Source organism: Ursus arctos, unplaced genomic scaffold (assembly GCF_023065955.2).
Source record: "Ursus arctos isolate Adak ecotype North America unplaced genomic scaffold, UrsArc2.0 scaffold_19, whole genome shotgun sequence".
NCBI classification, from domain to species: Eukaryota; Metazoa; Chordata; class Mammalia; order Carnivora; family Ursidae; genus Ursus; species Ursus arctos.
Window position 1 is genome coordinate 41076701 of NW_026622863.1, and position 14432 is coordinate 41091132.

The window sequence follows — 14432 nt, forward strand, 5'->3', positions numbered from 1 at the left end:
GATATCAGGGTCATGCTATCGGCCCCCTATCCCTCACTCAGACCTGAAACACCCTGTTTCTGAAATCAAAGAGCAGTAAGTCTGGCATCTCCGTACCTGGCCTCCTAGGATGAAAGTCCCACTTTGTCAAGAAAATCAAGGGAGGCATTTGGGACCTTTTGCCTTTTAGGGGACACTTGGTGGTGAGTGGGAGGGCGCGGAAAGCGAACGGGCCCCACCGTTTCTCCACACCCCTATCATCTTCGCTCCAAGCGACCCAAGCCGAAGGAGCTGGAGGAACTGGACGGCTGCGCCGCGCTGAGGGAGCCGCTCAGCCCCAGTCCGCCGGGCAACCGACGGCGTCACTGCCGGCGCGCTCGTGACATCAGAGGCGGGCGCCATACTTGAAGAGGGAGCGGGAAGGCGCTACCGCGGCGCTGTCATGGAGGTAATGCAGGAAGCGCGGGAACTGGGTTGCTGGGCGACGGAAGAGATGGGGGCGCCCGTCGCAGCCCGAGCCCCGGAGTCGACGCTGCGCAGGTGAGGAGGGACGCTCTGAGAGTGAGCACTCCCAACCCTGGAGATAGTCTCTGGGGATGAGAGCCCCACCCCTTACTGAAGACCCGCCTTCCTCTCCCTCAGTGAGAATAACCCTTAAGGACGCCCCCCCCCCCACACCCAGGAGTATATTCAGGAAGAGGATCCTGGGTTGAGTGAAGAACCCCTGGCCATGACCCTCCCACACACTCCCACCGCCTACCCCGTGAGACCACCCAGAGTGAGAGCAGAGGCACCAGTGAGGATCCTCCCAGAGTTAATGAAGCCCCCTTCCTGTGTGCAAGTAAGATCTTTGGAGTGAGACTGTCCATGCAACACGCTACCACCCACCCCCACCCCAACCAGTGAAGAGTCGCCAAAGACCATCCCATTGGAGACTGAATCTATAGGAGTGATGACCCACATCTGGTAATGAGAGCACTTCCTGGCAGTATACTCCCCACCACCTCCTCTGGAAGTGACTAGAGATAGCCCTCTCCCAGGAGAAAGTAATCGCCCCACCAGGAAATGAGAATAATCCCACACCCAGTGAAAAGTCCACGACTCAGACTGAGAACTCCCCAGGAGGGAATATCTCATCCCAAAAGTATGAACCCTCTTTCCCCCCAGAAGTGAGAATTCCCTTGTAAAGACTTTACCCACCACAACCACCCTGGGAATAAGGATGATCCACCCTGTGTGGTGCCCGAGGCATACCTTTACCTGCTCTCCCCACAGACTGTGTCTGGGCCAGGGGGCCGACATCTGGGCCTATGTCTTGCGGCACGTGCACAGCCAGAGGTGAGACTGGCCTCATGAGGGAGGCTGTGACAGGGGAGGGGACACAGGCAAGCCCCACAGTAACACCTCTTCCTTCTGCCTCTCCGCTGTAGGAGTGTCCAGAAGATCCGGGGAAACCTACTCTGGTAACTGGTTCTAAAAGCTGTTCCTTCCTATTTCCCCTAGTCCCATCCAGCTGTTTTTCACCCACAGCCTCACACCTCCTGTCTCCCCTGGAAGTCCTTGTCATCCCCTAACTCTGGCTTCATTTCCTCAGGTATGGCCACCAGGACAGTCCAGAGGTGAGAAGCATGTGTTATAAGATTTTCTTTCATCCAAAAAGAGGACTTGTAGATTTCTGCTCTAGGCCCAGCCTTGTGTTATGGGATGCTAGGGACACTGGATCACAAGACAGCCCTGATCCCCACACTCATGGGGCTTACAGTCCAAGGGAGAGAGGCATGAGCTGAATGTTTAGTGAACATGGATATGAGGCATCCAAGCTGATGAGGGGAGATGGGAGAAGGGACTGGTTTGGGAGATATACGGAGGCCAGTGTAGGACCTATTGTGTGCAAGGGGCCCCAGTGACGTCTAGGGGAGGCTTCCAGAAGACCTCGGGACCCCTAAATGTTGGGCTCAGTGGGGAGGTGAGAACTGGGGCAGGGATGTGGTATCATCAGTGCAGAGACAGGAAACAGGGTAGGAGGATAGGGGACGCAATCCCAGGAGGAAGGAGGAGGCCAGATGGTACCCTGGTGTTCTTCTAGACCTAGAGATCAGACACAGAAACTGCTTACAATAAGCCCTCTGCCGCCTACCTGTGCAGACAAGGAGAACAATGCCCCACAAAGAGCAGTCAGGCCAGGCCAAGCCCCAGCCAGGCCATGCATCTGACTCTGCACCCGATCCCACCAGGCCCGTCGGAAGCTGGAGCTGGAAGCCACTGTTGCTCGCCTGCGGGCAGAGATCCAGGAGTTAGACCAGAGCCTGGAGCTGATGGAGCAAGAGACCGAGGCTCAGGGTGACCTATGGGGCTGGAAAGATAAGCAACAGAGTGGAGGTGGGGGAAATGCTGATAGCCACGTGTTTCTCCTACAGACATGGCCCTGGAGCAAGCCCTGCAGAGCATGCAAGACACCCAGCGTCGTGCTCTCCTCCTCCGGGCCCAAGCTGGGGCCATGCGAAGACAGCAGCGTGGGCTGCAAGATCCCGTGCAGCGGCTGCAGAATCAGCTGAGGCGTCTGCAGGACATAGAGAGGTGGGCCTCAGGTGCCCAGGGACCAGCCTTCACCAGGCGGGGCAGGCAGACATTTTCCTTAGAGACATCCGTTCTCTACCCTGACTGCTTCTTGGGTTCCAGAATTCTGAGCTCCACTCCTTAGGATTTAAAGTCCGTGAGGTCAGAAAGTTTTCTCATCTCAGCCACTTATATTTCTGGTGCTTAAAATGGTGCCAATGTATATCTAGGGAATGTTCTGGGGAAAGAACAGTAAATAAGGGGCAAGTCTCTGCCCTCATGGAGCTTATACTCTGATGCAGAGAAGCCAGATGATAAACTAGGAAGCAGACTCTATAATTGCAGGGAGAGAAAAGCGCTATGATAAAAAGGTGGTGTGATAGTAAGGGCGAGGGAGATGCTACTCCAGGAAAGATGGTCAGAGAAGGCCTTGCTGAGGAAGTAACATCTGAGTTGGGGGAGGAATCTCCATGGAGAGGGACAGCAAGAGCAGAGGTGCAGAGTTTGGCATATAGGAAGAACAGCCAGGAAGCCAGTTCAGCTTCAGTTACACAGGCAAAAGGGAGGGCACAAGGAGGTGAGGTCAGAGAGGTGGAGAGAGTGCCATGGAGACGTCGGAATTTTACTCAGAGACTGGCTTCATGCCTTAGCCTGGCCACTTACAGCTCTGTGACCTTGGACAAACTACTTAGCTTCTTTGTGCCTCGGTTTATAAGCTCTGTGAAATGCGGATAATATTAAACCTACTTTATGGGGTAGGTATGATAACTAAGTGAGTTAAATCATGCAGAGTGCTTAAAAGAGTTTCTAATACCCATTGTTACTGTTCTGAGTGTGATGGGAAAACATCACATTGTTTTCGAGGGTTTTGGGCAGCAAGGTGACATGATCTGTCTGAGGTTTTAACAGAATCATTGACTACTAGATGGAAAACAGACTGCAGAAGGCAAGAGCAGAGGCCAGTGAGGAAACTAATATAGCCAGGAAATGTCAGTGGCCTGATTTTAGAGGTGGCCCCTGAGATCCATGCTCAGTGACTAGCCTTGTAGCAGGAGGAGACACAGTCATCTCTTCTAGCTCCCTTTTCCCAGGGACTCCTATCCCAACTCTACTTCTCTCTCCAGGAAGGCCAAAGTAGATATAACCTTTGGACCCTTGACATCATCAGCCCTGGGCCTGGGCCTGGAGCCTATGGTCTTGGTAAGAGTCCTGGGCCTTGGGGAAAGGAGTGGGGAGTCAGGTCAGGTGGACCCCTGGGTTCCCCTCATGCCCTATCCTCTTCTTCCCAGGGTGATGTCCGAACAGCCTGCACCCTCCGGACCCAGTTCTTACAGAAACTCCTAATTCCTCAGGCCAAGGGAGGCAACGTCCCGTGAGTGTCATCCAGGCTCCATAGAGCCTGCCAAGAACCTGGGCTTTTGGGGGGAAGTTACTTGTCTGTTAATTCCTCAGACACTCAGCCTCTGGACTGTGTCAGCCCCAGGCCTTGCCCTGACAGGGCTCCCAGGCTGGGACAAGGAAGAAACAAATCCATCACAGACAGTGGCAACCTGGATGGTTAGGGCTGTTGGGGGTGGGGAAGCCTGAGAGACTCCAGGGACCAAGAGGAGACTCCTTCCTCACCTGAGGAGTCAGGGAGGACAGGTTCTCTGGTGAGGAGGTTTAGCCAGGGTGAAAGGTTAAGACAGTATTCTAGATAAATAGCACATGTGAAAGGCTCTAAGGCCAGCTAGTTGGTATAAGCAGGGAACTCAAGTCTAGCAGGCATAGATGGACTTGGTTTCCTCATCCTTAAAATGGGGATAGTGATAGCCCCCCACCTTATAAGGTAGTGGTGATCAGTAGAGGGAGAGTTGATGTGTCTTGTAATATTCTCTGTCTCCTTCCACAACCCCACAGAACCCCTCGAGATGACCACTTTGGAGCTTCCTACCAGCAGTGGCTTACCTCAGTGGAGGTGAGGGGGGGGCCATACTTTCTGCCCCATGAACAAACCTCAGGGTGCCAGGACCTAACTCTTGATCCTACCTCATCACCATGGATCCCGGCTCATAGCCCTGCCCCCATCTGGCCCTACTTCACCCTTCCCCCCACCAGACACTGCTGACAAACCACCCTCCCGGCCACATCCTGGCCTCCTTGGAGCACCTGGCTGCAGAGCGGGAGGCAGAGATTCGGTCCCTGTGCGGTTCGGATGGGCTCCGAGATATGGAGATCGCCAGGTGTGGAGAGGAGTGCTCCTAAGGGCGGGGCAGGGTGGGTGGATGGGTAAAGCGGGAACAGACTCAGGACCAGGCACCTGCTGATGGGGGTGGAACTGAAACCCAGTGACCAGTCTGGCAGGTGGGCTGACATTGGCCACCCCCAAGAGCCCAGGCAAGGGGGAGGGTTCCTCCGTCAGCGGTTTTACCCCACTCCCAGGTCCCAGGCACCAGACCAGTCAGACTCCAGCCAGGCCCTGCCGTCCATGGTGCATCTCATGCAGGTGACCCCCGGGCATCCTTCCCAGGGCTCCATCCCCTTCCCATCCCAAGGCCCCCTTGGTCCCCTCACCCCCAGGGATCATGCCCACCCTGACTTTGTACCCCTGCCCCAGGAGGGCTGGCAGGCCGTGGGTGTGCTGGTTGCCCAGCGGGGCCCCCTTCTGAAGGAGCGTCAAATCCTGACCCGGCGCCTCCAAGGCCTGATGGAGGAGGTGGAGAGATGTGCCCTGGGATCCAGTGAGAGGTGAGGGGGCTCCCTCAGCAGAGGCCTCTAGGCCATCTCTTTCCCAGAGGTCTCAGAATACTAGACTTTTTCTGCCCCTGTGGCTCCCAGCTCTGCCTCCCTGCTCTCCTGGTTTGTCTCCCTGTGTTTGTGGCTCCTTGTGCATCCTTACAGATCTGATCTCCCTCCTCCGCTAGGAGTCTTAGTCGTCTTCCTCTCCCTGGCTCTTCTCTGCTGTGTCTCAGGCAGGCCCTGATGCTAGGGCTCCGGGGCCGTGGCCTGTGGGCAGAGCTCAAGGCCCTGCATGCCCAGAGCCAGGAGCTGGAGGAGGTGGCTGGGCGGCGGCAGCTTCTGCTGCAGGAGCTTCAGGCCAAACAGCAGCGGATCCTGCACTGGCGCCAGCTGGTGGTGAGAGGCCGGCCTTGGGGGAAGTGGCAGTGCCCGATGGAGGGCCAGAGAGGCTGGGAGCCTTAGGATCCAAAACTGGGCCTCTGGTGGTGGGGAGAGGCCCAGGGTGATTGTCCCAAGAGGAAGCAGGACCTGTGCAAAGGGGATGGCAGGGCCAGAGGCTGGGAGGTGGAAAGTGAAAGCAGCCCATCTTGGTGGCCTCGTGGTTGCCCAGGAGGAGACACAGGAACAGGTCCGCCTGCTCATCAAGGGCAACTCAGCCAGCAAGACGCGTCTGTGCCGGAGCCCTGCAGAGGTGAGGTGGGAGTTGGGGAAAGGTCTGGGTAGGGCTGGGGCTCGTAGAGATGGGGCCCAGTGACTCCAGGCTGCTTCTCCCATCCCTTTCCTTCCCCACAGGTGCTGGCTCTGGTTCAGCGAAAAGTGGTCCCCACATCTGAGGCGGTGGCACCACAGAGCCAGGAGCTGCTTCACTGTCTGGAGGAGGAAGCCCGGCATCTACCCTACCTTCTGTTGGGCACCCTGCTTCGGCACAGCCCTGGAGGGTAAGACTGGGGCCACCCCCCAAGTCCCCTCCCATGGGTCACTATCGCTCCCTGATTCCACGCCAAAAATATAATGGCAGGCCTCCAGTGTTCCCAAGCTGCCAGACCTCATCCTCAAGTCTCAGTCCCACCCTGGAATCCTAGTCCCCAGACCCACCTCCAAGTTCCTGGGCCTCCTGAAGCACCTCTCAGTCCCCAGAACCTCTGGAATTCAAGCTTCCCTCCGAGTACCCCTCCCAACCTGGACTTTCCCCCCAGATTGCAGCCCCTGCCCACAGTCCTGCCATCCATCCACCAGCTGCATCCTGCGTCCCCGAGGGGCTCCGGCCTCATAGTGCTGAGCCACACGCTGGGGCTGCCTGCAGGGAAGGTGAGTGCCTGTCCCCTAGGACCTGTCTTCCCACCCTCCTGCCTGAGTGACTGTTCTTCCCCCTCCCTCCAGGCTCCGGAACTGCTCCTCCCAAAGGCCGCCTCTCTTCGCCAGGACCTTCTGTTCCTCCAGGACCAGCGGAGTCTCCGGTGCTGGGATCTGCTTCACATGAAGACCAGCCTGCCACCAGGACCATCCACCCAGGGTAAGGCCTGCCCTGCCTTCACAACCAGCATCCCTGCCCATTCCCAGGGCCGCCAGCCTCCAGAAGAAATCCCAGACACCCATTACTGACACAGTGCCTGCTGTGCACTGAGTGCTTTAAGCATGTTCACTGGTTTCATCTGCACAGCAGATGAATTTAAATCCAGGCAGTCTGACACGTGTCTGTACTCCTAACTAGGTGATCCTGCCCATCAAATTGCCAAGTACTCACGTATCGCCATTCGATAGGATATGCGAATAGTTAAAAGCTAGGCTGTGGAGTTAAACTCCTCTCAGCCCTACCTCTTCCCTGCTGTGCGATCTCCCAGTGCCTCAGTTTCCTCCTCAGTGGAGTAAGCATAATGATAGTACCTTACAAAGTTGCTGGGAAGACTCAGTCCGGTTATCCAAACAGGGCACTGAACAATACACAGCACTCAGTAAGCAGTATGTGCCTCTGGTGTGGTTGTGATCATTTCGTCTGCACATGTGCAGTCTCTTTCAGTCCTTATGATGAGGGTAGGGTGTTTTGTTTTGGGGAGGTTTTTTGAGACAGGGAGGAGGGGGTAGGGGCAAAAAGAGAGGGGAGAGAAAGAATCTTAAGCAGGCTCCATGCCCAGTACAGAGGCTGATGTGGGGCTCAATCTTAACAACCCTGAGATCACACCCTGAGCTAAAATCAAGAGTCAGATGCTTAACCGACTGTGCCACCCAGGCGTCCTGAGGGTAAGGATTATTAAGACCCAAGTTACAAATGAAGAAACTGGAACTCAGAAAAGTTGTTCACTGCTAGATTCCCTCAGGAAGCACTTGCTAGGTACCTGCCAGCTACTGGCCCTGAGAGCTCAATGGGGAGAGAGGCCAGAGATGCCCATTCCCAGGGATCCCAGTGGTAGAAGCAGAGAGCACAGAATCAAAGGATAAATAGGTAGAAGAGGTGTATTAATGAGAAATGACTTGGGTGCCATCAGCAAAGCAGGAAGAGACCGTTTTCAGACCTCTGAGTTTGGGGCTCCTGCCTACCCCTCTCCAGTGAGCAGGAGCTATGTGTGGGAACAGCCCAAGACACGGCACAGCATCATCCTGCCTCATGGACGTCTTGGGCTTTGGCATGTCTGTAACAGAACATAGTTCTCTCTGTGCTGAAAAGCAGTTTTGTTTTTCTTCTGCCTTGTTTCCTTCCCTCAGTAAATGATCCTACTCTCCTTACTGAGGCTAGCCACCCAGGAGTCATCCTTAATTCCTCCCAGCACCCTAACCACCCCCCCACCTTCAACCTGTCAACAAGCCTTGTAGGTCCCACTCCAGCATGCCCCAGTCTGCCCCCTGCCCCACTTTTACACCTGACCACAGGAGTGGCTGAAGAAAGGGCAAGTGTCACGCCTGAGGTCAGAGGCAAGGATGGAGTGGAGCCAGGATTCAGGCCCAGGGGCCCTGACTGCACTGCTGATCTGTACTTGCTCTGAGATGGACCTCTTTTGGACCTATGGAGAGGGACTGGACCCAGTCACGTCTCCAGGGGGAAACACTGCTGGAGTGAAGGGCTGTAGCAGTCTGAGGAGGAAGCCTTGGGGTGGGGAACACTGGGAAGGGATTCCAGGAAGAAAGGTGGTGTCTCGAGTGGACCCAGAGGAACAGGCGAGGTTTTGGTACTAAGCAGAGGCCACCTAGTGCAAACCTTCAAGTACTAGGCTGGGGAGCTCAGACTCTGTCTCGGGGGTACTGGCGAGCCTTGGAGAGTTCCACACAGGAGAGGGAAAGGATCAGGTTTATGCTTTAGGAAGATCACTCTGTCTGCTGTATAGAGGATGAACCAAAGTGGGAGGCTGAGGCTTGGAGCCTAGGAAGGAGGTTGGGGGGTAAATAGGGAAGGAGGGAAGAAGGTGAGGGATGGGCCAAGGAGATTGATGGTCTGTCGAGGAGGGAGGACGGTATCCAAGATGAGGCCTGGAGGATGGTGGGCTTGCCCCTGAGATGAGGACCTGGGAGGAGGGAGAGGTTTGGGAGAGATGCTGAGGTCATGACTAGGTGACTGGAGACTTGGGAACCCATTGACTGTGAGGCACCAGGGAGCCAGAGGACTCAACACTGCCTCCCGGGTTTCTCACCTGCAGAGCTGCTGCAGATCTGGGCATCCCAAGAAAAGGAGCAGAAAGACAATCTGGGGCAGGCTCTGAAGCAGCTGGAGAACCTGCTGAAACAAGCGCTGGAGCGAATCCCCAAGCTACAGGGGGTTGTGGAGGACTGGTGAGAGGGGCATATGATGGTGGGGTAAGGTGCTGAGCTGGGGGAACGGGCAGAACTCGGCGGGGTGGGGGGGGGGGCTCATGACAAGGAGGCCATGGTGTTGGGGGGGAGGTCGAGTGTCTAGAGGCCCAGGCCTTCCTGTGATGCTATCCCCTTCCCCAAGGTGGGAGCAGCCAGGCCAAGCTGCCCTGTCCGAGGAGTTCTGCCAGGGCCTGTCCCTGCCCCAGTGGCGGCTACGCTGGGTCCAGGCCCAAGGCGCCCTGCAGCAGCTGTGCGGATGAACAGGGGCCTCAAACAGAAGTCAAGAGCTTCATATTCACCCCTCCATGAGACCTTTGGAAGAGAGCATCGCCTGAATGTGTCAACCCATTGTCTCTACCCACACTTGCTGTCCCCCTCATAGGCGTTTCTGTTCCTCTCAACTGCCTTGGACCTGTCCTTTCATCCCATCAAAGACAAGAGAATGGGGTACTCTGGACCCCACCCTAGGTCCCTCTAAAACTCCCCTCATCACTCTCACCCTCAGCAAAAAGTCATTGAGCACTTTCTCTAAACACTGAGGATCTGGCACGGAACAAAATGGACAAAAGTCCCAGCTTTCAGGAAGTTGTTCTAGGATGGGGAAGCAGACCCCTGACAAGTGAGCAAAATATGTAGTATGTTGGAAGATAACGGCTCTGGAGAAAAAATAAAGCAGGCTGTAGGAGATGCGACTTTAGATAGAAGGCTGCACACACTCTGTAAAGGTAATGAGAGGGATGCACGTGGGCATCTGAGGAGGGCTTGTGGGAGGCTGGGGTGGGAAGGAGGCAAGACCGAGAGCAGTGGCCCTGAGCTCAAAATGCTGGTGTGAGGGTTGAGGAGGTGGGGGCGTTTGGGGTGGGGGATGTGATTTGTCTTCTAATTTTTATGTAGTTTTCTTTTTTACATTTAAACCTCTGAAGTCATTTGGAATTTATCCAAATGGATCCAATTTTGTCTTATTTTACATATATCACAGTAGCACTTCTTGAAATTCTCAGAGCAGTGGTTGCCTCTGAAGGAGAGGTGGGTAGCGGAGATCAGCCAAGGGAGGAGACAGGGAAACTTTCTAGAGTTGGAAATAGATTACATGTTGAAGGTAGTAGGGGTAGGTGTCAGAACTCATCTAGCTATACTCTTTAGGTCTGTGCATTTCACCATGAATTACTCTTCAACTTACAAAGTAAAACTTTACCCACCTATATAAAGTAAAACTTCAGGTGATTTGAGATGCCTCCTCTTCATACGCTAAATGTCCATGATTAATCAGGCTGTATCTGGATTCTCTCCAAGTCTGTTGTCTTTCTGACTCTCATATGCCATCCCCGCAGTGTTCTAATAATAAAGGTTTTGTCTTGTTTTAGTATCTGAAATGGCTAGTTGCTGTCTTGCTCTAATTTTTCAAGGTTTCCCTGTCTCTTCTTGCTAATTTTTTCTCCCAAATGAAATGAACTTTATACTCAACCTGCCTGGTTCCAGAAAAAATACAAACACAGATGGGAGTTTTACTGGGGTTGCAATAAGTTTACAAATGAGGGAGATTTGACGTCTTTGTGTCTTTACCATATTTCCTTTCCTATGTGCCACCGTAGTGTTCCCCTCCTCCCTTCATCTTGGCTCCTAGCCAAGACTGAACATGGAGGTTCTTGCCCCCCCTGCTTAATTATTCTCCATAGTACATCTTCTAACATAGTTTGTATTCTACTTTATTTATCCTTTGTTGTCCTTCAAACAGAATGTGAGCTCCATGAAGGTGAAGTGCTCTATAAACCAGAAGTTGGGCAAACTTTCCTAAATATGATTCAAAATCCAGATGCAATAGGGGAATGATTGATGAAAACATAAAAACAAACTTTTGCAGGGTGCCTGGGTGGCTCAGTCAGTTGAGCGGCTGACTCTTGGTTTCCACTCAGGTCATGATCTCAGGGTCATAGGATCGATCCCCGAGTCAGGCTCCTGCTCTGCGCAGTCTGTTGGGGATTCTCTTTCTCCCTCTCCCTCTGCCCCTTCCCCTGCTCGCACACACTCTAAAGAAATAAATGAATAAATAAATAAATAAATAAATAAATAAATAAATAAATAAATAAATAATTTTTTAAGAACTTTTGCATGGCAAAAAAGCAAAATAAAAAGAAATGATAAATTGGGGGGGGGATTTGCAATTTATACCATAAAGGGGGGTGTGTTCGTGCACACACGTGTCTATGTCAAAGTAGAAAAGAAAAATTCCAAGTCCATAGAAAAGTTGGCAAAGTAAATGGACAATTCTCAGAAAATATGCTCCAATTCAAATAATAAGAGAAAAGCAAATTAAAACCCTACTTTGATACATTTTCCACCTATCAGACTGCAAAAAAGGAAACCCAAAATCTTGGAAGCTCACTGCCGACAAGGCTGTGGGAAAACAACACTCAATCCATCAGTGGACATGCAAAGTGGGACACCTATAGGATAATCTCCAGCAAAACTACATATGCATTTACTGTTTGCCTAAACAATCCCACTTTTGGATTCTACCCCAAAAACATACTGGGTGAAATACAAGTTGGGAGACCTTGTACAAAACAACTAGACTGTATTCTTCAGAAAGTCAATGGGGCTCAAGTGGGGACTACTTTAGATTAAAAGAGATGTGACAACCAAATGCAAGGTGGGTCTTGATTGAACCATGGAATTTTTTTTTAAGTAAAAGTACATTTTGGGGACAACGAAATTTGCAAATTGGGAGTGGAAAACTTGTATGTTAGAGAATATTACTGTGTCTTTGTTAAAAGTCTTGCTGGGGGGAGGGCGCCTGGGCGGCTCAGTCGTTAAGCGTCTGCCTTCCGCTCAGGGCATGATCCCAGCATTCTGGGATCGAGCCCTGCATCGGACTCGTCCACTGGGAGCCTGCATCTTCCTCTCCCACTCCCCCTGCTTGTGTTCCCTCTCTCACTGGCTGTCTCTCTCTCTGTGTCAAATAAATAAAATCTTTTTTAAAAAAAGGTCTTGCTGGGATAATGGCATTGAGTTTAGGTGGGAGACTATTCTTAGAGGATGCATGTTGAAGTATTAAGGATAATGTCTGCAACTTTGAGACAGTTGAGAAGAGAATAAGGTAAAAGGGATAGCGATGGATGCCAAACATCCATGAATATACACTCTTTCATACTTTGCACTGTGGAAACATCTAATTTTTCATCATTAAAAAAGAGAAAAAAACTCTTAAAAATTGAAAACAAACAAATGAACCTAATTACATCAGGTTGGTAGCACATTGATTTAGATAAGAATTATTCCAGGTTAGGTTAAAATAGTACTTTCAGGGTGCCTAGGGTGCCTAACAAAAGTAGTATTGAATTATAACCCAAAGTATAAAATATCCATGAATCCATACTGATAAAAATGATGTAATAAAAGAACAGACATATCCTCTGTGCAGAAGAATTACATATAATTTATGTAAATACTCCATTCTCGAGGAGGTGGAATTTAACTCTCCAGACCTCTTAAGTGTGGGCTGCGCATAGTGACTTCCTTCCAAAGCGCGTGGAAAGGAAGTAAAAAGAAAAGTAACTTTGTAGTGGAGAAACCTGACAAAGGCTACCTTAGCCAGGAGATCAAAGTTAACACCAACAGTGGTAAGTCACGTTGATAGTATGTACCCTTGATATGACATAATGAGAATTGCACTTTACCTCTGAGGTCTCCCCCCAACCCCCTCCCCCAAAACCCCCCACAAAACATCAGATCCCAAATGAAGAACATTCTACAAGATACCTGACCAGTACTCCTGAAAACTATCAAACTCATGAAAAGCAAGGTAAATGTGAGAAAGTGTCACTGGCAAGAAGAGCTTAAAGAAGCAAGACAACTAAATGCAATGTGTTCTGGATGGAATGCTCAAACATAAGAGATTAGACACCAAGAAAATCTGAATAAAGTATGGACTCTAGTTAATAATAATGTTTTGTTAAAAAAGCAACCTATTTTCTTATCACATCTGTAGCACAGAAGCAAATAAAAACCAGTGGTTTTTAAAATGTTTTATTTATTTATTTATTTATTTATTTATTTATTTATTTGAGAGAGAGCAAGTGAGCACAAGCAGTGGATAGGGCAGAGGGAGAGGGAGAAGCAGGCTCCCTGCTGAGCAGTGAGCAGAGGTGGGACTAATTCCAGAACCTCAGGATCATGACCAGAGCCCAAGGCAGACACTTAACCAACTTAGCCACCCAGGCATCCCCAAAGCCAGTATTTTAACAAAGCATTCATTACTGCTGACTTAGACCTGGAACTTCAAGAAACCAAGACAGCCAGTAAAAGTTCTGACAGGATTAAAAAAAAAAAAAAAAAAAAGACCCACCCAGCAACCAAATGCAACGTGCATGCCTTATTTATAGCCTGATTTTATACAAAGACATTTTGAGACAGGGAAAATTTAACAGTCTGGATGTTAGATAATATTAAATTAATATTCTTTTCGTTTTTTTGTTTTTGTGGTGCTGAACCCGGGAACGAACCAGAAATTAATTTTCTCGGGTATGAAAATGCTCTTTTCTCTTAAATTTTAGTCCTTATTTGTTAGAGATACATCATGCAGCATTTATGGGTTAATTTATTAACGTCTGGAATTTGTTTTAATATGGTCCAGCAAAATAATAAGTATAGGTGAAACAAAAAGGGTACAAAATTAGTAATTGCTGAGAGGTAACTGGACGTTTGTTATATTCTTCTCTGATGTTGTGTATTTTTTTTTATAAGATTTTATTTATTTGACAGAGTGCAAGCGAGCACAAGTAGGGGGAGCAGCAGGCAGAGGGAGAGGGAGAAGCAGGCTCCCAGCTGAGCATGGAGCCCGATGCGGGGCTGGATCCCAGGACCCTCAGCCGAAAGCAGACGCTTAACCGACTGAGCCACCCAGGCGCCCCTAGCGTGTATATTTTAAATATTCATAATAAAACATACTGAGGACTACAAAAAAAAAAAAAAAAAAAGGATGAGTTGTGTCCCAAGAAAGGACACAGAGACCAAACCTACACACACGTGACTTTCTGAGCTGACGCATTTTACTACTCTCTCGGCCTTTACACAAACTATTCCTCCCACCCAGAACATCCCCATTTTCATCTAGCAAGTCTTCAGACGTCACCTTCCCCAGAAAGCCTGGGTCAAGCGCCCCCTGAGCTTCCCACATCATGTCCCTTGTCTTTCTGGAAGACACAGTCCGGTAGTGTGTTTCTACCCCCAACTAGAAGGCCACGGAACCCAGCAATCTCTAGCTTCCCCCGACCCTGGGCTGATGTGGACGCCGTGTTTTAAAACTTCCGGAAGGAGCCTCAGTGGCACAGGCGGAGCCTCCGAACTTTTCTGAGCTCTCAAAGGTCCAGTCTCCTCTTTAGGGACGGGGCCAACGACTT

The 14432-nt window shown here is 51.0% G+C and overlaps 1 protein-coding gene across 1 annotated transcript; it reads left to right on the forward strand.

The window, feature by feature from the left end:
* The first annotated feature begins 369 nt into the window (after positions 1-369).
* Positions 370-10406, forward strand: HAUS5 (HAUS augmin like complex subunit 5). The gene is made up of 19 exons (XM_026484371.3): positions 370-519; positions 1255-1317; positions 1410-1442; positions 1574-1598; positions 2214-2319; positions 2397-2556; positions 3660-3735; positions 3825-3907; positions 4435-4492; positions 4633-4757; positions 4957-5020; positions 5132-5262; positions 5487-5649; positions 5864-5944; positions 6046-6191; positions 6450-6561; positions 6634-6766; positions 8880-9012; positions 9176-10406. Exons 1-19 carry the CDS (start codon positions 422-424, stop codon positions 9291-9293), a joined length of 1908 nt encoding a protein of 635 aa, XP_026340156.2. The 5' UTR covers positions 370-421; the 3' UTR covers positions 9294-10406.
* Positions 10407-14432: the final 4026 nt, after the last annotated feature.

Excerpts from the sequence above, each read along its gene's own strand:
- HAUS5 (XM_026484371.3), top strand. The coding sequence starts at position 422 with ATGGAGGTAATGCAGGAAGCGCGGGAACTGGGTTGCTGGGCGACGGAA. Across the intron at positions 5,263-5,486 it reads GCCCTGGGATCCAGTGAGAG|GCAGGCCCTGATGCTAGGGC; the intron begins GTGAGGGGGCTC and ends GCTGTGTCTCAG. Across the intron at positions 5,650-5,863 it reads TGCACTGGCGCCAGCTGGTG|GAGGAGACACAGGAACAGGT; the intron begins GTGAGAGGCCGG and ends GTGGTTGCCCAG.